The sequence below is a fragment of the Peromyscus californicus genome, unplaced genomic scaffold (assembly GCF_007827085.1).
Source record: "Peromyscus californicus insignis strain IS unplaced genomic scaffold, ASM782708v3 Scaffold_6__1_contigs__length_162567912, whole genome shotgun sequence".
In the NCBI taxonomy this organism is placed as follows: Eukaryota; Metazoa; Chordata; class Mammalia; order Rodentia; family Cricetidae; genus Peromyscus; species Peromyscus californicus.
The window spans coordinates 74,929,818-74,956,560 of record NW_026294584.1 but is presented as its reverse complement, the minus strand read 5'-3'; the positions used below and the strand labels follow the sequence as shown (position 1 = coordinate 74,956,560).

General features: G+C 41.6%; 1 protein-coding gene across 1 annotated transcript in view; it reads right to left on the bottom strand.

Annotated features, from left to right (window-relative positions):
- Vopp1 (VOPP1 WW domain binding protein) overlaps window positions 1–26,743 on the bottom strand; it is an 84,894-nt gene that overhangs the window by 35,310 nt on the left and 22,841 nt on the right. The window contains exon 2 of the mRNA XM_052722121.1: window positions 6,653–6,711. Within this exon, the coding sequence (XP_052578081.1) occupies window positions 6,653–6,711 (59 nt within the window). The remainder of the gene's footprint in view (window positions 1–6,652; window positions 6,712–26,743) is intronic.

Below are 26,743 nucleotides of genomic sequence, written 5' to 3'. Positions count from 1 at the left end.
TTCTTTATCACATATTCTGAATATTAACCCGCTGTCAGATATATAGCTAGCAAAGATTCTCTCCTACCCTGTGGGCTTCTTCTTAACTCAACTGATGTTTCCTTTGCTATACAGAAGCTTTTTATTTTTATGAGGTTCTACTTGTCATTTGTTAGCCTTAAGTCCTTGACAAATGGAGTCTGATTTGGAAAATTCTTTCCCACACTTAAATCTTGTAGGGTACTGAAAGTATTTTCTTCTAGCTGTTTCAGTGTTTTGAGATTAACACCGAGCTCTCTGATCTATTTGGAGTTAATGTCTGTACAGGTTGGAAGACATGGGTCTAATTTCATTTCTCTACATGTGGACATCTGGTTTTCCCAGCACCATTTGTTGAAGATGTGTATGCTTTGGGCATCTTCCTCAAGTATCAGAGCGTGGTAGTTGTGTGCATTCATGTTTGGTTCTGCTATTGGTTCTATTGGTCTACATGACCCTTTTTGTGCCAGTATCATGCTTTTTATTACTGTAGCAAAGCAATATATACCACAAATTTCAAGTGGTAATCCTTCTGGCACTGTTCTTTTTTTGGCTCAGGGTTACTTTGGCTACCCAGGGACTTTTGTGGTTCCATGTGAGTTTTAGGATAATTTTGTCTGTCTCTGTGAAATGTGTTGTGGGGGTTTTGGCTGGGATTGCACTGAATCTGCAAGTTGCTTCTTTTAGGTTACTTTTTTTATATTAATTTTAAAGAGCATGGGAGGTCTTTCTATTTTCTCATGTCTTCCTCAATTTCTTCAGAGATATAGTTTTAATTGTAGGTCTTTTACCTCCTTGGGTGAATTTATTACTAATTTCTTTGAATGGAAATGTTTCCATGATCTCTTTCTCAGCATGCTTATTGTTGATATATAGAAAGGGCGCTAGTTTTTGTAAGCTGATTATGAATTCTGCCACTTTGCTGAAATTGTTATCATTTCGAGAAGTTCTCTGTTGTAATTTTGGAGATCTCTTATGTATAATATCCTCTGCAAACAGGAGTAATTTTACTTACTTTTATCCCTTTGATTTTCTTCTATCTGACTGCTCTAGTACTAGAGCAATTTTACTGTAAAGGAATGGGGATAGTGAACAGCCCTGTCTTGTTTCTGATTTTAATGGGATTGCTTGGAGTTTTTTTTTTCCCATTTTGTATAAATATTGTGTATTTGTCATGGATTACCTTGAATATGTTGAGGTATATTCCCTCCAGTCTTACACTCTCTAGGACTTCAATCACAAAGCCATGTTGAATTTTGCCAAAAGCTTTTATTGCATCTACAGAACAATCATGTGGGTTTTAGCTGCAAATCCATTTATATGATTTATTGCATTTATTAATTTACATGTGCCAGACCATCCCTGAATCTCTAGAAGAAAGGGAACTAGATGACAGTGGATACTCTTTTTGATACGTGCCTGTATTTAGCTTACAAATATTTTGTTAAGAACTTTTGCATCTGTGTTCATCAGGAAATTCTGACTTGGAGTTTTGGGGGTTGTGATGTGTTTTTAACTGGTTTTGGTTTTAACATAATACTGGATTTGTAGAAGGAATGTGGGAGTGCCCCTTCCATTTCTATTTGTTTGAATGATTTAAGAAATATTGGCTGGAGATTTAGGAAAGTCTGATATAATTCTCTACAAATTTGTTTGGGCTTGAGCTTTTTGTTTAGTTGGACGTCTTCTATCACTGTTTCAATCTTTGTATTTGTTATAGAGCTGTTTAGGTTGTTGCTCTCTTCTTGTTTTAACTTTGGTGATTTTGATGAATCTAGAATTTTTTCCATTTCTTTAGATTTTGTAACTTAATGGTATCTATGGTTTTAAAGTATTCCTTTATAATATTCTGAATTTCTTTGGTATCAGTTGTAATGCTTCCCTGTTAATTTCTGATTCTGCTCATTTGAGCCTTTCTTTCTTTGGGTTAGCTAGGCCAACAGTCTGTCAATCTTGTTTATCTTCTCAAAGAAGCAGGCCTTCCTTAGATTTATTGATTCTTTGTTCCTATTTCATTAATTTTTGCTGTGGTTTTCACTACTTCTTCTCAAATACTGGATTTGAAATTGGTTTGTTCTTTTTTGTCCAAACTGTTGATTTGTATTAAATCATTTACTTGTGCTCTCTCTGATTTTTCAGTGTAGAAGCTTAGAGTTGTAACTCACAGGACTGCTCTTCAATGTGTCCCAAGGGTTTTGTTTTGTTGTGTTTTCATTTTCATTTAGTTCCAGGAAAACTTTTATTTTGTGATTTCTTCTTTGACACATCCATTATTTAGTAATGTGTTGTTTAGTCTTAATGAGTTTGTGTAATTACTAGAGATTTATCACACTTTGGTCAATAGGATGCACAATGATATTTCAACTTTTCTAAATAGAAGATTTGTTTTGTGTCCCAGTGTGTAATCTATTTTAGAGAAGCTTCCACAGGCTGCTGAATAGAATGTGCATTCTTTGTTGGAGTTCTCTGCAGATATCTGCCTGGTCCATATGATTGATGTCAATTAATTCTAATGTTTTTCTGTTATTTTCTGTCCATGTGACCTGTCTTTTAGTAGAGACACTGAAGTATTGAAATCACCTATTATTAAGGAGTTGATGTTAGTCTGTGTCTTGAAGTACAATAATATGTTGTTTATGAAATTGGCTGTTCCAGAGTTTGGTGCATATAATCTTTAGAACATCAATGCCTTTTGGTTAACTGTTCTACTGATTAGGATGAAGTGCCTTTCTTTATCTCTTCTGATTAGTTTTAATTTAAAATTTATTTTGTCAGATATTAGGTTCTTGAGACTTCCTTACTTTCTGGACCCATCTATTTGGAAAAAATTCCTATCCTTTCACTTTAAGTGATGTTTATCTTTAAAGCTGAGTTTCTTGTAAGCAATGGAAAGATGGAGTTTGTTTTGTAATTCACTCAACTAACCTGTGTCTTTTTATTGGGAGTTTAGGCCATTAATATTTAATGTCATTATGAAGTAGAATAGTGTAGAAAAAAACAATTATTAGATTTACTTAAAGCACTGCTTGTACTTTTCATTTCCAAGCATGACTTCATTTTGCTACCTGGGACAAAATGACTTGGAAAAATATCTAAAACACAATTGTTTGTTGCCTTTAATGGCCTGACCACAAAAGCTTATACCATACTATAACAGATGTCTTTAAAAAACCAAAAAGCTGACTGCCATACATGCTCCTCTAAAATCTCACTTGCTCGCTCACCACACCGTGTGGTTTTAGAGTATAAAATGAGAATGCAAACTGGGCCTGGGACCAAGGCATTTCAGGAGCTCTCCTGGCTTCAGGCCACCAGTGAGTGCATCTTCTCTCTTCTACTCTCAATGGTGTCCAAGTGCTTGTTCTGGAAATATTCCCACAATAATTACTGAACGGTGTATATGGATTACTGTGATTTTATTGGTTTTACTGTTGTTGTTGCTGCTGTTGCTTGTGTTCTTAACCATATTTCAGGTGCCAGTCATTACAGCTCCATGTGATTTCTTTGGTAATCCCTTGGCTACTCATTCTTATTCATAGCTTCCATCTGAAGCATTGCTTCCAGTATTCTCTGTAGGTCTGGTTTGATGGGCATGAATTATTTTAGCCTGTTGTTATCATGGACATTTTTCTCCTTATTCTCCAAATATGGCCAGTAGTTTTGTTGGGTACAATAGTCTAGGTTGCCCATGGTCTTTTAGAACTTAGAATACGTTGCTCTGGGTCATCTTGGCTTTTAAAGTTTCCATTGAGAAATCAGCTATTATTTTGATGGGTTTTCTTTATATGTGATTTGTCTTTTATCTCGTGTAGTTTTCAACATTCTTTCTTTGTTCTGTATATTTAGTGTTTTAACTATTATATGACATGGGGAAAATTTTTCTGGTCCTATCTATTTAGTGTTATGTGTGCCTCTTTTTTTGTCTTTATTTGGGGAAACTTTCTTCTATGACTCTGTTGAATATCTGATCTATTCCATTAACCTCAAATTCTTCTCCTTCATCTCTGTCTATAATTCGAAGATTGAGTCTTTTCAATAATGTGCCACAGTCTCTGACTGTTTCATTTCCTGTAGTTTTTAATTCTGTTTTCTTTTTTAATTTTTTATTTTCTTTGCTTGTGTGGTCTAATTCCTCTACTCTATCTATGCTTGAGGACTGTATAATCTCTGGCCACTTCCTAGAAACATGCAGTGGATATAAAGTACAGTTGGTAGTGCAATCAGGAAGGACTAGTCAAGATGCTACACCAGCGCTGAATGGAGGCAGGCAATTTCCAGCTGTTGGGAAGGACAGTGCATCACAGAAGTCTTCACAGAGAAGGGGGGTACGAAGCAGGGGTCTGGAGAGTCATCCAAAGATGCCTGTGGGTACCGAGGACTGGAAGGAAGAGACTGACTCCCCCTGCAGGAGTATGCTAGGGGCATGGCACAGAAACTGCCAGTATTCAAGTCACTGCCCTCACGACACTCAAAACAAAGAGAAAACCACTATTTTAAAGTTGGCTAAAATGTTGAACTTTGCTCTAGATGGTTTTAAGCAGAAAATAAGGGACATGAAAATTTAGAAAGAAGTAGAAAAAGACCAGAAAAGCCTGAAAAAAAAGAGTCTTTGCACTGGTTCCAACAGGCACCAAGAGGGGCCGTTTTCAGGTAGAGTCATGGTGCCAACAAGTACCAAGGTGAGCTGTTTCCAGGTAGAGTCAGGAGAGAGACAGGAAGAGCAGAGGCAGGGGGCTGGCAGCTATGGGTTTTCAGGGGCGGTTGTGAAACTAAACAAATTAATTTACGTAGTTGGTAAAGGAAATTACCTAGCTTCTATTAAACACTCAGTTCAACATTCTAATCATTACTGTCTCAACTTTCAGAACAGAGCAACTGAAGGTTCCAGACCGTTCCTTCTACCACGGGATGAGAATGGAAAGGAAAGGACAAGAACAGGACACTACTCTGCCAAAACGCTCAGAAATTATTAGTGAATATGTCAATGGATTAAGAATAAACTAACAAGTAAATACAAGAGTAGCTGATCAACAAAACAAGGGGGAAAGCATGTTTTCAAAGACCACGGTGAAAGAAGCAGCTGTTAATAAACATTAATGCAGGAAGCTGAATAAAGGGAACAATGTCCAGCAACAGAAATGTTTTATTCTGAGAAGTACCAAGTATTTTATCTCCTCATCTATCCTGTAAGTTCTGTTTTCAACATAACAGCTCTTCAATACAAGACAAAGTCCTGATGTGGCTGCTTAATTTTCCCAATAGGTTTTCTCTTTTTCTAGCTGCAAAGGCTTTCTTTAAGGACCCTCCACCAAAAGCAGGCAGTGAAGGCCCCCTTTTTGTTAGCAGGAAACCAACCAAAGACACTGGCAACTTCCTATGCTTCACAGTAACATTCCTTGTCCCACACTGCACTCCAAGAAGGACAGGTCAGAAAAGTGTGGTCAGGAAATAACTGAGAAATAATCTTTGTTATTAAAATTGTCTTCAATTATCTGAAAAGACTCATTCCATGGCCCCTTGGATGCCAAAATGAACTAGCATTTGCATACAGCCTTCATATATCCCCAGTAAATGTTGAATCATCTCTAGACTGCTTATACCTAACACAATATAAATGGTACTTGGATAGCACTTGTACTGTTTAGAAAACAATGATGAAATTTCAAAGTCTCAGTAATTCATACAGGCACAATTGGACATTATTAAGATATGTTCCGAGGATTACAAAACCCATGATAGAGAGGTGACTATATTATATATTCCCTGTTCAATTACTTCGCATGTCCAAATACCTCATATATACAATGTTTCTGCTACAATAATTTATGTGCATTTCTGAAAATTCTCATATCTGACAAAATTTAACATTAAAATAACAAAGCTTTTAGGGAAATTTGTCTGGCTTATTCAACCTCAAACCTATGGAACCTCCACGTATAATTAAAAACAGTAGCCAGTAACTGGAAATGACCAGCCACCTACCTTAAAAGGGCAGCTGGCTCTATATAGTTAGTAACTAACAACAGACAATAGTGAAAAATACTAAAAGTCAGAGACAAACTAACAATGATTTAATTACAGTGAGCCTGACTGGTATACAAGATGCAGTACATCCCGTTTGAGCCAAGGCCATGACTGTATCTATCTTGGAGGAAGATAACCATTGTAAAATCTCAAATTCTCCCTCTCTCTCTCACATACACACAAGCATAGCAACCAAGTTAAGGCCCTTTCTTCTCAAGCTCAAGGTCATAAATCTATTCCTAATACTCCTAAAAAAATCTTTGTTCTCTCTGTCTAAGAAAATTTATACAAGCCAACACGATGTCTGTCTTCTACAGACATCTTCCTGTTTTTCACCAATCCTATAGGAACTAATTGCCTAGCAAAACAGAGCATGCAGCATTTCATATTCCTAGGTTAACTCATCTGACCAGGCTGAATGGCCCTGGTGAGGTGACCTGCTGTCCATGAGCAAAAGCAGGTATAAAACCTTGCAGAAGATGGGGGGCAGGCTGGGCCATACCTGGGCTTTCCCTATCCAATGATCCAGTTCTGGATCTATTAAAGAAACTCCTCCCAGAGGGAAAAAAAAATGAGCCCAGTCAAATCAACAGGAAAGCACAATACTTACATATAGTATGTGGGATAGAGTCCTTCAAAATACCAGCAATGTTTTTTGGCTTCTGTGCACTAGAAATAAAAGCAAAAGAAAAAAGATCGTTGTCAGTGGTGAGTAACTTGTACACTTCCGAGAAGGTCTCAGGAAGTGAACAAGGAAGAACAGCAGCAGGGGAAGCACACAAAGGAGCAGATGAAGCCAGCATCAATGACAGGAAGAATTCAACCTCCTCCCTCCCCTGGAGCTGCTTTACTTCATCCAAACATCTTTGGGGGCGGGAGGGGAGGGGGAGAAGCAGCTATTTTTTCTAGCTTCCCATACCTCTAAATACACTCCATACAAACATGTCCTTAAAAGGGGAAATGAGACAGTCCTTTAGGGGTGGGAGTTTGGGTGCTGGAAATCAAAACCTAGGGGGGCCCTGTGTACTCTGGGCAAGAACTCTAACCACTGAGCACACCCAAACCCCCTTTTTAAAAAGGTATGATACTTCAGAGGGGTAAGTAATGAATGAAACAAAGCACCAGGAACTCTGTTTGCCCCAAACTTTTGTATTTGACAGACATCTCCCCCATGCTGTCACCATTTCTAGATCTTTATGCTTCACAATATCATGAAAGTCACATTCAACTATTCACTCTACAGTGGCGGACCCCTGTCTGTTGGACAGCGCAAGTCAGGTTTCCTGGGCAGCATGCAAGAGCTGTTCATGCAACAGCCCAGATGTTCCCTTAGATGCAAGAAGGGAGAGGGTTGCCACCACTGACTGCCTCACCCCTCCTACTAGCCATCTGCATTCCTTTGGGACTCCCCAAGGACCTTACAGGGACTCCACAAATACCATACTTGGCTGGGACCCAGGGAGGCTGCCATACCTTCTTTTCCCATTCTGGTCCCTCTGGGGTACGCCTAATCTGTCAGTCCTGTGCACCTCAGCCCATCCTCCCAGCCTGTCTCCACACCCTTGGGACTCACCACCATCCTTGGCCAGCCTCAGGGTACACCCAATTCTCCCTCTGCTGCCCTCCACAGGGCCTACTTAAAAGACCTCCAGAGTCAGTGCCCTTCCTCCTAAGGTCTTTAAGAGTGGTAGACAGTGCTAAATCTCTGATCATTACTCACCCGTATTGTGTGAATTGTTGATTGGGTTTTTCCCCCCTATTAGACTGTAAAGGAGTCTAAGTATTATACTCCTTTTTCTTCATTTTAATATTGCTTGTAAGAAGCCTCATCCTGCCGGGCGGTGGTGGCACACGCCTTTAATCCCAGCACTCGGGAGGCAGAGGCAGGTGGATCTCTGTGAGTTCGAGGCCAGCCTGATCCACAGAGTGTATTCCAGGAAAGGTGCAAAGCTACACAGAGAAACCCTGTCTCGGAGAAAAAAAAAAAGTTTAAGAAGCCTCATCCTCTAACTTCTAAAAATATTGAGGAAGTGCTGCCAAACAGAAAGTGTCCTTAAAACTGAGACTGAGCAGTAAGCACTTAGGGATTGGATGAAGGGTCTAATGGAAGAGTTCAAGTATGCTGTTTCCCATCACTAACAGCACTTGAGGGACCTTGATGACTTCTTACAAGCAATATTTCCTCAAGTCAACGACTCTCTTAAAGACTATGGGGACATGCACACTGTATGATACAAGTTAGTCCCAACTACATATCCCTGGGAAAATCCTGTGAGCCCACGAAACTTTATGAATACAGTTTCTCTGCCTGCTTTGGGGTTTTAATTAAAGAGATTCAGGACAGACGACGCTGTAAGGATCTGAACTAAATTAGATAAAAATCCTTATCTCCTGCAGATAAAATTATTCAATAACCAAAATTAAAAGTCAAACAAAAGAAAACATCTATACAATACAGTAAGAGTGATATCATTAAATAATTGAAAGGTTGGCAGAAAGAAAGACACAAGGAAATGATCAACTTCTACAATAGAAAATTAGAAAACAGAAAACGGGTTCAGAGACAATCTAGGAAAGGGAGGGATCCATATCTGGAAATCAAAGCAACCATTGCCCTCTTAACAAATTACAGAATGTTGTGGGGGAGGGGGTTACAAACAAAAAACTTCACTTTCTGGCCCAAGAAGGGCCACTGCTAGGACTAACCAAATTGTGAATAGGTGAGAGGTAATCCACAAATGCCCCCATATGGCACTTATCAGGGGTCTACAAGGGGGCATTAACAGTAATCTAGGAAACCAAGTTACCATGGTTTGGGGAAAGTATCACCACTTAGGAAATTTTTGAAATGACTTCTTCATGATTAATAATAATAAAGACCTTACATTATTCACTAAGAAAAAAATAAGCATTTTGATTTAAAAAAAAAAAAGTAGTTGGGCAGTGGTGGCGCACGCCTTTAATCCCAGTACTCAGGAGTCAGAGGCAAGCGGATCTCTGTGAGTTCGAGGCCAGCCTGGTCTACACAGTGAGTTCCAAGAAAGGCGCAAAGCTACACAGAGAAACCCTGTCTCAATAAAAAAAAAAAAAGTAATAAAAAAGAAAGTCCTGGTATCCCCTATGGATGAGAGTATTAAAAAAAAAAAAAAGACAAGACACATAATGCTGCAAGGAGAATAGATGTGTCTGAGGACTGCGCTTTTTCAACACATCAACAACTTTTTATTTTTTTAATGTTCGTTCATTTTTCTGTAGCAAGACTGAACCTTGAGCCTTGCCTGTGAGGCATGTGCTCCAGCCACACACCCCAGGCCAGCCTCCCCCATAATTTGTTCTCATTCTGAGACAGGAGATCATTAAGTTGCCTACACTGCCCCTGAACATACTCTGTGCCCCAGGTAGGCCTTGAAATTGCTATCCTCTTGTGTCAGCCTCTCAAGTATTTGGGATCAAAAGCCTAAGAGTTATATAAAAAAAAGTTTAAGTGGAGTTACCCTACAATGGGGCAAGAATGCCCTTACTAGACATCACAGGCTATCAAATATAATGCCCATTGCCAGGAATGGGTTACCATTGTTGGAGTTGTTGGCCAATGGGGTCCCATAGTCCTCCAAACATAAGAGGCAATTGCAACTACTCTTGGTTGTCCTCCAGAGTGTAATGGAAAGATTAAATCACTGAAGACTATATACTTGAGTCAGAACCTGGAGAAATCAAGGTGGAGACCTGGAAGCGTCGTTCCTACTGGCTAACTTTCATAGTGCTCAAAGGTGTTACCCATACTACCATTAATCTGACCCAGCTGTGAACTCTGAGGAGTCCAGTAACAATCAGCATGCCAAGATAAGCTCACTGGTGCACCAGTGCCATGAACGCCATGGGAGTAACCAACCACTTTCTGATTAGATTTAACGCCCACTCCACATGTTGAACTCTAGCTGGCATCATTACCAGAGCCAAGAACCTGTGGCTAGACAGGTCACAGGCCCTGAGGGAGCGTCCACTATCATTACTGTGCTAAATGGACAGAGTTCCTCTCTGAACCCTCATCTGAGAAGCCTCTTTTGGTTGACTAACTTAGAGACCCACAACTGGTCAATGTGCAGATAATAAGAAACTACAGAGTACTCAGTCCACTATGGGACATCTTTATCTCAGCCCCTCCTCCCAAGGCTCATGGATCACTGAAGCACAGGGAGGTCAAAAGATTATAAGAACCAAAGGCAATGAATACCTACAAGGAAACGGTGTCCTACTGACCCAGGAGGGCAGCTGTACAAATTAACTCACAACAGTTGCCATGACATACACAAAACCCATGTACGCTCAAGTCAGATAAAATCCCAGCATGAAAAGGGAGGTGGGTAGAAAGTATCACCCATAGCTAAGGATCTACTGGCAACTGAGAGCTCCTGGGAGGGGGAGAATCACTCTTCTTAAAATGGAGCCCTTGGTAGTAAACCTGTTGCAGTGAAGGCCACACATCCAAGAGTATATGGGCAATGCAAACTGTATTTGATGGGCTTAAAAAAGATGAGATCTCAAACTAAGGAAAGGATAGGCTGAATCTGAGAGGATTTGAGGAAGGTATGAATCATAAGAAAACTACAGTGTTCAAAATTATCAAAGAATAATTAAAAAAAAAAACTAACCAAAATTTCCAAAATAAAAATCAGAAGTTTATAATTTAAGACATAAACTCTCATATTATACTTTCAATATAATTTAGCTAACAAAGTATGCTGGCTAGTCTTATGTCAACTTGACACACAAACTAAAGTTAACTGAAAAGGAGGGAACCTCAATTGAGAAAATGCTTCCATAAGGTTTATATGGGAAGCATATTCTTAATTAGTGATTGATGGGGGAGGGCCCAGCCCAATCATCCCTGGGTTCTACTAGAAAGCTTCCCAAGCCATCGGAAGCAAGCCAATAAGCAGCAGCCCTCCACGGCCTCTGCATCAGCTCTTGCCTCCAGGTTCCTGCCCTGCTTGACTTTCTTTGGTGACAAACAGCAACGTGGAAGTATAAGCTGAATAAACCCTTTTCTCCCTGACTAGCTTTTGGCCATGGTATTTCGTTGCAGCAATAGAAACCCTAACAAAGACACAAATGTATCATATACCCAAAGGAAGCAGTAGCAGGCATTCACTTTCATATTGTGGAGAAACATAGTAACTTAGAAATATCCTGCTGCCTTCACCCCATCATATGACAGTTTCTGCTGATGCTGCCCCATTTCTCCCCAGGAAACAGTATATAAAATGGATGTACTTCTTAATAAGTTCTACTGGCATAAGACATAGCTTGTATAATACTCCCACATCCAAACTTCTATCTATTTATCCTCTGACCTCCAGTCCTCTCTCAGGACCCTGTCACTGAAGAACAACCTGCTAACCTGGATCAATGTACCAAAATATTCAAGAGAAGTTATCTTTTATATGGTAGCAGAGATTTTTTTCTAATGTATATTTTGATATTCTCCAAGTTCTTTTAGGAAACTCTTCACATTTGTTTTCAATTACATCTTAGTATCTATTAAAGAACTAGACAGTACATATGAAGAGATATTTAAGATATAAAATAGAAGCATTTAATAAAGAAAATCATTCAACAAGGAATAAATAAGCACTAACATGGGCAAAGATTATGAAAAATAACATATAAGGGTAGAAGGATGTCCCAAACAATACATAGTTAGCAATTAAGACTGTAAAAAGGTTAATATGAAAAGTATTCTTTAGTCAACTTAAAATATTACATATGTTTACTTTCAACTTACTAAAAATAAATATTCATACATGTAGATAGTCATTTTTGGATGGCATAGTCTCTTTAGAATTACTGTAAAAATACCTTTTGAGAACTGAAGTTCAAGGTGGGGGGGTTGACTGTTTTGCACCCATGCTCTTAATTTATATCAAATTCTTCTAACACTAGCCAGAATTTGCTGTGCAAAAAGACAAGAGGAACATAAGAATGTAAGTCAGTGCAAAGGGCATGGGCCACTGAAAAGCCCAAACTACATACACTCAGGCACTCGGAAGGACTACTCATGCCCTTGTGAACAGAGTTCTCAAGATCTTCTTAACAACTTTTACAACACAATTATAAAACATAATTCAGGACAGTTGAGTGAACCAAGTTCCAGCTCAACTCACTGAGGCTTAATTTATATAATTCACGCCACTCATTTCAAGTGGTTTGGTGAACTTCAGGAAATGGGTACAGTGGTACTCTTTTCCCCCCACGCCAGTTTCACAACATAGCTTCCTGTCCCCAGAGTTCTACAATCAACTCCACCTCCTATCTCATTTCCAAGCAGTATTTTCTGACTTTCTAGTCTATAGTCTTGCCTTTTCTGTAAGATTCAATAAAGTAAAATCATTTAAGTTACATTTTCTTCTGGATTCTGTCTGTGTTGTTGCACTCCATTTATTTTTAGTGCTTCTGTCCCACTGTGTGGGAACACCATTCACTAGTTGGTAGACATCTGTGTTGTTCCTATGTTTAGGCTAGTACGTCTGCTGCTGCTACTGATGGTGATTGATAGAAATAGGACAGGCAGTTGAGAGACAGAAACCTCAATTCTTGTCCTTGGACGGAAACAGGAACCGCCTTACGTCTACACTGGCTGGAGGCCAGAAATGTCGAAAGTGCTTAGGGGCTCTACTCTCTGCTCCGACTTCTAAATCGTTTTAGGGTCACTTCTTCAGAAGGGAGACTGTTACAGTAGCTTGAACCCTAACTCCCATTTCCCCGATAGCACTACAAAACTAAACATCAGATTTCCTACTCTTTAGAACTTAAATTGCCATGTGAAAAGGTAGTCTTTTCAGGAAGGCAAAGTCAAAGGAATAGAATTTAAACTTAGCATCCTGCCCTGGGTATAGAGCTAAACACACTGCTGTCTCCTTTTCAGATTCAAACCAAGGGCTAGAGAGATGGTTCAGTGCTTAAGAGCACCAGTTGCTCTTCCAGAGGACAGGGTTCAGGTCCCAGCACCCACAAGGCAGCTCACAACTGCTAATTCTAGTTCCAGGGACTCTGATGCCCTCCTCTGGTCTCCTCGCACACCACTTGAATGCGGTGCAGACATACAATATGGCCTAAACACCCATACAGGAGTGTGGTGGCACACACCTTTAATCTCAGGGGCAGGAAGAGCTCTGTGAGTTTGAGGTCAACCTGATCTACATATTAAGTTCCAGGACAGGCAGAGCTATTCAGAGTTCCTGTCTCAAAAAGATAAATAAATAAATAAAATAAGAAAAGTTAATCCAAATTGGCCTGTCAGTCACCTGGCCCACCCCCTGGCCCACCCCCAGCACTCTATCCTGCAAGACTTCTGAGTCACTGACATGCTCAGGAGAGGAAAGGACCAACTACTATCACATGTGAGAATGTGCTCAACCTTCTAAGAGGAGCCTTTCTTATGCAGCTATCAGTCGAGTTTACACCATATAGCACTGTGGTCCCTCGGCCATGTGGCCTGCCCACTTTCCTGCACCCTAACTTAGAGAAGTCTAACTCCGCCCACCCCACCCCTTTTTAAATCTCTTTTTGAATGCTGACCAAAGTCTGAGAACATTTTCCCTGGCACGTGCTGAGCTTTCCCACTCCTCCTCTAAGGCTCTGAGATCTCACCACCCTCCACCAAGGTTTGTTAAGCTCCACTGCAGAAGCCATGGCCTTCTCCTTCCCTCTGTTCCATCTGCCTACTCTAAGGGGATTTGCATATATATCAAGATTTGCAGCTTGCCCACTGAAGGGACTCCAGCCAGCCCTAGCATGCCACACATGGCTCTGGCAGGCCGTACCCTTCTCCCCCATTCCCTCTACCATGCTAAAAACTGTTAGATTACATTCCGCAGCCAGACCCCAAGGTCTATTCCCTTATTTGGCCACTTCCTCCTCCTGAGGCTGACTACTATAGTCCAGATATCAAAGTCCAGCAATCAAAATCCCCTTTAGCTCACCTAATTGACATGTTCAATTAAAATTAAACACAACATCCTAACACAGGGGTTTCTCTTTTACCTTTATAAACCACCATTTTCCTAAGGGCCATGTCTGTCTCCTCTCTATCCAGAGGCAGTCCTTTGTCCCTCCGGAACAAATATTCCTGCCCCCTCTCCCTTATCCCCTTCCCCTTCTCCCTCACCCTCTATCTCTTGTACTTGTCTCTTATCCCCCGCCCTTTTCCTCTCAGGGGCAAATAAATCTCCTTTGTGCTGAGAACTTGGTCTTGGGGTGTCTTGAGCCGATGCCAGTCCCTTTACCTTTTCTGTTGTTTGCTATCAAATTCAAATAAAATTATCCTTGCACTTCCTTCTGAGTCCATTTTAAAATTATTTCCTAATTAAGACTAAGAACTCAAAATGGAAACCTCAGTTTCCCTGGTAACTTGACAAACATTTGCATGAATGTCCTTATATCTTGGGTAAATGCCTAGGAATAGAATTCCTAGGCAACAAGACACACCATATATAACTTTTCAGTGTCTTTTTTTTTTTTTTAAGTGACAAGGTTTTGAACTTTCTGGGCTGAGGTGACCCTACTACTTCACAGCCTCCTAATTATCTGAGAAAACAGGTATTCATCACTATTCACAGCTTCCTTGCATAACTTTTGAGAAACTGTCAGAGTTTTCCATAGCAGTTACATCACTTTATATTCAAACTAAAAATGCAACAGAGCTCAAGCTTCTCCATATCCCAACTCTTATCATCTGTCCTTTTGATATTACCCATCTGGCACTGTGCTAGTATCTCATGGTGGCTTAACTGCCATTCTCATAATTCCTAATAATGCATGCTTCTTCTTCCAGCTATATTAAATGGGGGGAAATAGTAACTGATGTTACATATGTAAGGGGCATGTATGTATGTGTGTGTGTGTGTGTGTATGTGTGTGTGTGTGATTATCCACAGATGATTTTCATATGAAATCCCACTTAACATGATGGCCATGCTGAGAGTTGGATGGAATATCCATATATAAATAAGCCTAGGCCACAGAAGGGTGAATTGCAAATGCAATGCAGGAAGCAAATAAAAAATTGGAACATGTTATGGTGGTTTCAATGTTTATGTGTTTTCTCTAAACACTGTACAGATGTTGTCATTTCTTGTGCCACCAATAACCAATCATCCTACCTTTCAGAATAGCTGTCACATCCTTCATAGGAAATGGCATGAGATTTATTGTAGACATTATTTCACTAACAGAAAATAAAACTGATATCTGAACCCAAATGAAAGAGCCTCAACTCCAACCACCTTTGTGACTTATTAGGCAGGATCTTATAGCACCCTTGCAGTGGTCTGAATGAGAAGGGTCCCCAGAGGCTCACATATTTGAATGCTTGGTTTAAAGCTGCTGGAACTGTTTGGGAAGGATTGGGGGCATGGCTTTGTTGGAGGAAATCTGTCACTGGAGGTAACCTTTGAAGTTTCAAAATCACAGGCCATTCCCAGTTAGCTGTCTCTGCCTCACACCTGTGGATCAAGCTGTAAGTTCTCAGCTACTGCTCAGGAACCATGTCTGCCTGACTGCTGTCATCCTCACTGTCATTACTGTCACAGGCTCTAACCCTCAAGAACCATGAGCCCCAAATGAAACTCTTTTATAAGTTGCTTTGATCATGGGGTTTTATCACAGCAATTGAAAAGTAACTAGATAGAATTTTGTACCAGGAGGTGGGTATTGCTGTAACAGGCCTGACCATGCTGATTGAGGGAAAAATGTAGAAGACTCCAGACTAGGAAAGTGGTAGAATACTGTAAGCAGGGCTTAACAGACCATACTAATAAGATCTTGGAAAACAATGGTGCTGAGAACAATGTGGACTATGGAGACCCAGCTCAAGAAGTTTCAGAAGGGAACAATACTAGCAGCTGGGCTAAAGACAATTCTTAGGATATTTTGGCAAAGCATGTGGCTCCTTTCTGCCCATGTTATAAAATTGTGACTGAGGCAAAACTGAAAAGATTTGGACTAGTTTTCATTGGCAGAGGAGATTTCAAGAAAGCATCATATTGACTCTGTAGTATGATTATTAGTAATCGTTCTTAAGCAGGTCTACAACAAAAGAGAGCAAGCAGAGCAAAAAGAAATACAAAATGTACAGATTTAAGCAAGAAAAAGAGCACCAGGCAATTTAACATTTCAGTAAGGTTTGTGCTGTAAAGGATAGGAAAGGCTTCATTCTAAATGAAATAAAGGTGTGATGCCCTTGGGGCAAGACCACACCCTGCAAAGCTTCCATTGAAAAACAAAATGCCTAAGGAATTTTCTGCTCAGATAATAAAGGAAAGTTTATACAACAAAGGGAAGTTTATGCAAAGGTAATTCAAGAGGGGAGTCGGGCTCCATCCCAAGATGGCAGCTGAACCTGGCAACATCAGCCATCTATTCTGACTTTAGAATTATAAAAGGATATAGGAGTAAGGGGCTGTGGAATCTGCCTCCTTGGTTAAGGGGATCTGGTGAGGCCAGATGTGTGCATGGAGGCCCTGAGAGGGCATTGGATAAAGCTGTGAAAGCGAAACCTGGATTGAATTATAAATACCAGGATGTTGGAGGTGCCAGAGCAATGGGATGTCTGTAAGTGAAAACTGCATACAGGAAGTGAAACCTGGCCCAAGAGAGAGAAGTGTACTGCAGTAAAAACAAAGCTAGAAGGGTGGGGCTGTGGAAGCCCTTTGACATCAGACACAGAGCTACAGGTTTTGAAGTTGGACCTGCTGGATTTAAGGCTTGCTTTGGTGCAGTATTTCCTCACTATGCTCCCTTTCCTCCCTATTGGGATAGTAATGTATATTTAATGCCATCGTATGCCTGAAATACCTGATTTGCTTTTTGCTTTTGTTTTTACAGGGAGTTACAATTAAGATACTGCTTTGAGTCTCAAAAAAGATTTTGGATTTTAAACCATGTTGAAACTGTGAAAGATTCTTAGGACTTTTTAAGTTGGTACAAACACATTCTGCATTGTGATATGGCCACAAGCCTATGGGTATCAAGGAGTGGAATACTATGGTTTGAATGAGAATGGGGCATATAGGCTGATATATTTGAATTCTTGGTCAAAAGAAGAACTGTTTGGGAAGGACTGGGAGGTGTGACCTTGATAGAGGAGGTGTGCCACCAGCTAGTGCTGTCCCACTCTTATGGATCAAGATAAAATCTCCTAGCTACTGCTCCAGCACCATGCCTGCCTGCCTGTCTGCGGCCATGGTAACTGCCATCATGGTCAGATTCTAACTCTGTAGAACCAGCCCCATATGAAACTCTTATAAGCTGCATCAGTCATAGCGTTTTGTCACAGTAAGTAAAAAATAACTACAACAACACCTAAACAAAACAGGACAGGACTGTGGGAGCCACCATGTTGGTGATGAGAAAGGAACCCAGGTACTCTGCAAGAGCAGCAAATGCCCTTACCTGATGAGCCATTTCTCCAATCTCCACTTACAGAAGTAACTTTGGGCCACTAAGTAATATGAAATTAATGTATGGGCTTCAGCTAGAAAGGTTTATGTGATGTTTTCCAAATGCCACAAAAAACACCATCCTTCAAAACTGAAGACTGTAAAATTGAATAAGAATGTTTTGAAAGCATAATGAGACAAACAAAGAGAATCTACGTTTACCTGGGAACTGGGCAAATATTAAGCATTGCTAAAATCTGTTAAAATCATTATTAGTGTCAGGATGTGCTTATGCTTATAATGTAAGCATTCCTGGTGTTTATTTCCCTATAAATAAGTAAAAATAGTGGAGACAAAGCAATACAACTCCCTATCAGTGTTAGACTCCATCTTGCTGCCCAAGATGCTTTGAGCAAAAGAACTAACAGCCAGATAGACTATCCTTATGCCTACATTAGCCATCTTGAACAACCTATGAATACCCTGAGACAAATATCCAGAACTGCAGCTAACTGTCCTGGCTCTTTCAGGAAGGAAGAGTGCCAGTCAGGGCTGTTTGAAAAAGTATAGTAAACTTTCTGCAAACATAAGCTTCTATGAACCATTTCTACCTGGCCAAAGGGAGAGAACTTCCCCTGGTAGATAGAAGGACCACAGTGGTATTATGGTATAAGGTGGTGACTGGTCTAAAACACATGCCTTAATGACTCTGATTGGTGAACACAGCCAGTGGATATGGCAACTGATACTTGGTGACAACAAATGGTTAAAGATCAACCTTAATTTTGGGTCCAACTCTAACAGACATACTGAAGAGACCAAATTTTCCTATGCTCCCTAAGACTCCACCCCGGTAAACCTACCCCTTCAAACAAAAGCACAGAGGATACAAACAATACATTAGGGAATAAAGCCCACAAGTCAATTTTACAGCCTATAGCCAAGGCACCTACCTGTACTGGTGATATCACAGGACTTGTCTGAGAACTGTGCAAGGCTAGTGATTCCCTTTATGCTTCACCAGTCAAGTCACAACTCAGCCAACGCAAACTGAGTCAATCTCAAACTCAGACCAAGGACCAAAAATCAACTTTCACCTCTTGTAGACAGAAATATACAGAAAGATAAAGAAGTGCCTCGGGTCCAAAAGAAAAATGCTCAAAAAAAAAAAGTAGATAAAGCATTCATAACACACTGTATGTACTCCCTCTGCCTATCATCTGAGTTATATGTCAGGAAGAGAGTATGCCATAGCTTCTGATGACATGTACATTCCTGAAAGCCCAGGAAACTCACCTGAAGGATTACAAAAACAAAGCAAAACCAAAAGCTTCTCAAGTGAGATCAAAGACTAAACCATGCCTTGGGCTGAATGGTGGCATCACTCCCATCTACAGACTGAACATGTCACATGACCTAGCACAACACCTGCTTCTGTGCCTCAACAGCATACAGAGATTCCAGTCTGCTCCCTGATTACTTCAGCTCTGACTCCTTCATCTACAAAGCAGTAAGAAGCGGGCGAGTGAAATAGCTCAGTGGTATTTCAGGCGGTAATAAAGGTATCTGTCACCAAGTCTGACGACTTGTGTTCAATTGTGAGGACCAACTTAGAGGAAGGAGAGAACTGACGCCCATGAGTTGACTTGGACCTCCATACATGTTCCATGGCACAGGTTTGCACACATGTATCATACACATAGGTAAGTTAAAATGAAGAAAGAAGCTGTGTGGGCTTATGGCTGCAGAGGGTGAGAATCCACAATGGTCAACCATCATGGTGGCAGCCAAAGAGAATGAAGCTGAAATGGCGCGAGAACTTAAACTCTGAAAACCTGCCCCCAGTGCCATACTTCCCCCAACAAGGCCATACCACCTAAACCTACCCAACTGAGAACCAAGTATTCAAACACTGAGCCTACAGGGGCCATTCACATTCAAACTACTGCAATGGGCTGTGAAAAATGCTTGTGGCTGAAAGGATGAAAAACAAAGGAGCTGACTTAATTCCCAACCAGAGAGCTGACAGCCAGCAGAAGAATCTGGGCAGGGTGAAATTCACATTTGCTCAAGAGGTCTTGAGGCAGGAGAGAAGTCCTAGAGCAAGTAGTATGACCTACAAGGATGATGACAGCCCAAGATCAGTTCAATAAGTAGCTGCTTAGCCAATGAAAGAGACAAAAGCTGGGGTGAATGCACACACATTTAATATACACATGTGTATACAGTGGTGTATCTATGTGTATGTGTGTGTATATAAATGCAGATATGCATGCACCATGTGCGGTGGGTAATGTTTCTATGGTTGACAGATAAACATTCATACAATAATTCTCAAGAAATGAAATAGCTACCAGAAAGATCATTGGTGCATTAATAAAAATTATTAATACAAATGTATTCCCAACTCCTTGATAATGTAGAATTTACTGCTCATTATCTCACAGCAATGATAGTATAAATTTCTGGTTGGCCAGCAGATTTCTGTTTAGTTCCTAAAATAAATGAACTCCCTCTCTGGCTTTATGTTTTGACCAGTAACTTCACTGAGACTTACCTCTGTATTGTTACTGAATAAAAGCTTGGGCCTTGTCAGCAGGCTCAGTCAATCACTCTCCTATGCCAATCCAAGAGACAGGTAATAGTGAAGAGGTAAGAAAGACTTACTCAATGAGGGAACAAGGACAAGCAGCACAAGTCGAAGAGACCCAGTGTGCTGGCTGGGTTTTTTGTTGTTGTTCTGGTTTGTGTGTGTGTGTGTGTGTGTGTGTGTGTGTGTGTGTGTGTGTGTGTGTGAATTTGACATAAGCTAGGGGCATCTGGGAAGAGGGAAGTGGTCTGTGGCCTGTATGTGCAGCATTTTCTTGATTGTTGACTGATATGGGAGGGGTCAAGTCCAGCCCACAGAAGGCAGTGCCACTCCTGGCAGGTGGTCCAAGTTTTATAAGAAACATGCTGAGGGAGCCAGAGGAGCAAGATGGTAGCAGAGTTTCTCAATATTCCCTGCTTCAGTTCCTGTCTCTAGGTTGGTGACCTGCATGAGTTCCTGCCTTGGTTTCCTTTGATGACAGAGTATATTAGGACATCCAAGCCAAATTAACCCCTTCCTCCTCAAATTGTTTTTGGCCATGGTGTTTACCACAACAAAAAAGCAAATCCAGATGTTGGTGTCTGAGTATACAGGCTATTGCCGAGACACACCTGGCCATGCTGTTTGGGGGGAGGAGTGTGGAAGTGTTTGGAAGTCTGGGCAGGAAAAATCCATTGAGTGTGCAAAGATTAATAGGCCGTCCTGTGTGAGCCTAGAAGTGATGGATTGAAAGTAATGCAAACAATGATGCCCCAGTTGTGAAGTTCAAAGGGGAAGCAAAGACTCTCAGGACCATTCATCTGATGTACTTGAATTAAGAATCCGTGGTTTCTGGTCAGCTGGGGCTACAGAATCAGCTTTGATTAACAACAGACCAGGACTAATAAAGTGAAAATCTTTACGGTACTTAAGACAATTAATGGTGGTAAAGTGAGGCTGAAAAATAACCAACTATGATTAAGAAGAGACCAGCACCATTGAGGGTAAAATCATCTGGATGCTAGCAGGTCCAAAGCTGGGAGCCAAACTTAGTAATGCGTAAAAGTCTTCTACTTGGTAGTGGTTTATACTTAACTAAAGACTTATCCATGTTCACTACTACATTCACAATAACCAGAAAATGGAAACATCAACTGGTGAATGGGTAATAACAATGTGGTACCTTTATACAATGGAATAGTATTCAACTGTTAAGAAAAATGAAATATTGAGGTAAAACATAGAAACAATCATCCTGAGTGAGATAACTCAGACCCAGAAAGACAAACACTGGATTTTTCTCTTATATGTGGATCTTAGCTTTTAAGCTTTAAATATGTGTGTGTCTAGTTTAGAATATAGGTTAGGTATTCTCTATACTTAACCACAAAGGTTAGGTCACTTGTAAGGAAGGGATCATAGGTGAAAACAGGATTGTCCAAGCAAAGGGAAATAGACCATAGAGTCATAAAGGGAAAACTGGAAGAGCAAGAATTAAGTGTGGTGAGGACAGGAGGGTATGTTAGAAGAGAGACTATGGGGAAGGATAACTCCACTAAAGGCCTTTTGAAAACGTCATATGAACACCTACTCCTAGAAAGCCTCCTAAAGTATCTACATAAACAGAGTTTAAATGGAGTTACTCTATGACTGAGAAGAACACCCAAACTAGATACGATACCCTACTAAATAAAGCCCCCACTACCAGAAATGAGTTAACCTCTTTTTTGAGTGTGTGAGGTCCCACAGACCCCCAAACATTACAGGCTACTGCCAATGCTAAGGGTTACCCTCCACAACCCGATGGCAAGACCCTGTTGCTGAAGACACCACATACGTATGTCATAAATCTTGGAGAAATCTAACTGGTACTCTACTAGAAGCTTTGGCCCTACTGACTATCATTCACGGTGCTGTAAGGTGCTCTACATGCTGCTAGAAGAGAAAAGCATCAACTTTACCCAGCTATAAACTTGCAAGATACAGTAACAACCTGCCTGTCGATAAATACACATCGGTCCAATGTTAATATTCTGACCTGCCCCTTGGGGCTGCTCTGTGTCCTGATATAAAAGCCTCTTTTTAAGGAAAAACTCCACTCCTTCCCCTCTCTCTCTCCCTCCACTCCCACGAGGTGTGCACCCCTCAACCCCCCCCCTCTCTCTTTCTCTCTTCTTTCCTATCTTCTCTTTGCCTCTCTATTATAATAAACCATTTCCGCGTGGATGTAGCTTCTGGGTTGTGAATGTCCACCTGCCACCCTACCGCCATGCCTGCATGAAGGGGTTGCCCACCAGTGTTGAGATTCCTGGCCACTCCCCCAGCTGCATGACTGCACATGCGCAGTTCATTAGCCAAGCAAGGGGCATTACATCCTATGTAATCCGTGCACTGAGTGATCGCATAATTTGCACGCAGAGTGATCACGCAATCTGTGCATGTGTGGCGTAGCTCCATAAGCCCATATGCACATGTGCAGGGGAATCCTTAAAAAGCTGCTCACAGACTCCTCCCCCTTTTCTGCTCTCTCCTCCTCCCCCATCTCTCCCTCCTCCTCACGTGTCTTTCCAACAGGCCTGACCACACATTCTGTCTTCTTTCCTTTCTCCTCCTAATAAAACTCTGATAGTGAGTTTTGTCATGCCTCTTCTCACACAGTAACAGTGCCGCTTAATGAATAACATTGCGCCACCCGCACTGCATGCAGCATTAAAACCAACAACCAGCCCATCGATGCATCTGCTCAGCATGCCAGCATGTTTCCCTGCACACTCAGGATACCCTCGGGGTCCCCCCGTAATAATTCATAACACCAATATCACCACTAATGTCATAGGAGTAACCGTCCACTTTTTTTCTTTGGATTTAAGGCCCTCTCTGTGAGATGGAATTCATATCTGACACCGTTGATGAGGCCAAGAACTGGAGTCTACATAGCTAATGGGTCCTAGGGGAAACCCTACTATTATTCTACTAAATGAACATAGCAATAAAATGCTCCTAATGACATATTGCTGTACCCACAGATCAATGCATCACTCAGTGCACATCAGAGCTTCTTCTTGCAGTAGATGTAAATTAATATAGAGACCTATAACTGAAAAATGTGACGAGATTAAGAGACTTTGTAATGCTCAGTCCTAAATGGGATGTCTGGATCCTGGCCCGGACTTCCCTTCTGGACCAGAGGTAAGTGTCCTGGCTCAGCCAGGACCCCATCCCTGGGCACCAGCCACTCCGGGGAAGACCTGCCCAACTTGGCCACAGGTTCTGGTCACCCGGCAGGTTCCCTTCTAGCCCCATTGGGAAGGATCCCCTTCTCCAAGACCCCTGGCAGACCCTGCAATCTCCACGCCCTGCCCCCACGCCCATCCGCCTGAGAACCCCAGCCACTTCCTGAGACTTAGAGGCCGGCCCCCAGCTCCCATCCTGCCCCGGACTTCCCTTCTGGACAAGAGCGCCCATCCTGCCCCAGACTTCCTGTCTGGACAAGAGCGCCCATCCTGCCCCGGAGTTCCCATTTGGACAAGAGAGCTCCCATCTGGACAAGAGAGAGAGACTTCCTTAATCTGTCAGCTCTGTCTAAATGGGATGTCTGTATCCCAACCTTCTCCTCAGGGCTCAGGGATCTATGCAGAAGAGGAAGCAGTAATATTCTAAGAGCCAGAGGTGGTGGATGACTGAGGGATCAGTGTTTTCCAAACACAGCATGACAGACGCACTTATGAACCCACAGAGACTGCGTCAGCATGCACAAGACCCGCACAAGCTCAAGCCAAACAAAATCCCAACATGGAGGGAGGAAAGCACGGAATCCAACCGCTAGCCAAGGAACTATCGGCATTTGATTGCTGCTGGGGGGCAGGGGGCGGGAGAGGAGTCAGTTTTATTTAGTGGAGTGATACTTGGAATATGTTAGGTCTCAAGGAAGCACAGGACAAATGGCTAACTGAGGTGCCTATTTAACATGTCAAAATGGATGCTGGTTACCAAGTTCTCCTAGCATCACTCAGTACCCTCTATGGAGTCCTGGCTCTTCTCAGCACTTCTCACCTACACCCCGACCCTAAACTTCTTCAGTGCCTGAGCTTTGCTTCCCTTCCCCCAGCTTCTCTTCCCTATATAACTCAGCCATTTTGGGCTCCTTGACCTCCTGTCTCCTGTCTCATCCTCTCTAGGGCTCTCCTTCTCTTTCCTCTCATGGCTCAGTCTATTCAACTGGTCATGTTCAGTCTGGACCCTTCCAGATGCCTCTGGCTGTGCTCTCCCTCATATCTACAATAAAAACCTTCTCCTCAACTGTACCTAGGAGCAGTCATGACTTCGACTTTCATTCATCTCTGATTTCAGCACAAGATGAATGAAAATGAAGACATGACTGCTCCTAGGTAGTTGAGGTTTTACTGTAGATATGAGGGAGAGCACAGCCAGAGGCATCTGGAAGGGTCCAGACTGAACTGGACCATGAGAGGGGGGTGGAGGGTTAAGCATGAGGAGAAGAGAGAAGACTCAAGAGGCCAAGAGAGCATATGGGAACCAAGAGAACCAAGAGGAACCAAGACTGCACAGAGCCAAAATGGCTGAGGTTATATAGGAAGAGAAGCTGGGGGGCTGGAGAGGTTTAGGGTAGGGGGAAGGAGTGCTGGGAGGAGCCAGGACCCTGTTAGAGGGTACCTGTGATGCCAAGAGCCTGGTGGCCAGTGTCTGCTTTGATATGTTAAATAGGCACCTCAGTTGGCCATTTGTCCTGGGATTCCTAGAGACCTAACAGTATACTGACGCATTCCAGGGCAGACACAACATCCAGGACTAGTTGACCAGCTGGACAAAACAAGCTGGTCTCCATGAATCTTATTCATTCTTTGAAGAGAGACAAAGAGAGAAAATGTAATAGAGTGAGTCGGAGGAGAGGATCTAGAGGAGTTGGGAAGAGAAAAGAATATGATCAAAATATATTGTATGAAATTCTCAAATGATAAATAAAAATATTATTCAAACACAACAAAACAGACAAAAACAAAAGCAAAACTGTGCCTTTCTGACCTTTTCCTGCCTGCTCCATATCCATCTGCCAGTGCCAGCTCAACCCGCACATTACATACTCCAGCCCAGAAAGGTGAGTCCTGACTGCACTCCAATTCTCAGACTTAGTCCTCATCTCATAAACCCTGCCTGTGCCCTGCCCAACTCCAGGCTTGCACAGTGAATTATATCCCGTGTGCTAGCCTGGCCTGCATTCTCCTGATCTTATCTTGACCCCATCATATCTAACCTCTCGGGCCAGACTGGCCCGCACATCCTGTGCTTCACCCTAGCCTGGAGAAGATGCCTCACTCTTACTTGTTTGCATCCACCCCAATCCTCAGACCTAGCCCAAACTGCACATCCAGGGTATAGGCCTCGTGAGGAAAGACCCTGAACGCTCCAAACAGACCCCAAGGCTTGAGCCAGAATATACACCCTGTGCACCATCCCAACTCCATGTGTCTTCCTGAACATATCCCACTCACAGCACATCCAACCTCCAAGCCCAGGACAGCATGCACCCCCTACACTTTGGCTCAGCCCAGTGAGTCCACCTTATCCTACCCTGCCTGTACACTTCCCAGGCCCCAAACCTGCCACAGCACCGATCCAGATTGGTGAGCTCCATCCACACCTCCAACTCAATATTAAGTGATTTCAATACCCACTGTTTCCACTAGACAGGTTATACGGACGACAACAGACCAGAGAAACATGAGAATTAAATTACAGCATAGATCAAATGGACCCAAAAGGTATCTATAGGGCATTCCACCAAAATGTCAAAGAATACGCATTCTACTTAGCAGCCCAAGGGAACCTCTCTTCAACAGACCACATAATGAGTCACAAAACAAATCTTAACAAATTCAGAAACATTGAAATAACCATAATGTCTAACCATTATGAAATAAAACTTAAAATCAACACCAAATAAATCTTTAGTAAGTACACAAACTTACGGAGATTAAACAACTAATTACTGAATAATGAATGAGTCAAAGAAAGAAATGAAAGATATAAGAAACTATTTTAACTAAGTGAAAATGATATACATACATACAACAAAACCTCTGGTGCACATTAAGAATCGGTCCTATGAAGGAAAGCTATAGCTCTAAGCTCCCACATTAAAAACCCAGAAAGAGCACCAATAAATGACTTAATGATGCGACTCAGAACTATGGAAAAACAAGAACAAACCAAATCCAAATGTAATAGACAGTAAGAAATAAAAAAATCAGAGCATACATTAATGAAACAGAAACAAAGAAAACAATGCCAAGAATTGAAGAGCTGAGTCTTTGTTGTTTATTCGGTTGTTTGTTTTTTAGGAGACAAACAAGATCAACAGACCCTTGGCGCAACTAACCCAAGGAAGAAAGAGACACGTCAGATGAACAGAATCAGAAATGAACAGAGAAACACTATAACAGACACCAAAGAAATTCAGAATAATGTAAGGGAATACTTTAGAGACCTGTGCACCATCCAGTTTAAAAATCTAAAGAAATGGATGGATTTCTAGATTCCTCCAAGCCACCAAAATAAAACTAAGAGGTCAATAACCTAAACAGATCAGTAACAAATGAGGAGACTGAAGAGTAATAAAACACTTTCCAGATAAGAAAAAGTCCAGGGCCAGATGGGTTCACAGCAGAGTTCTATC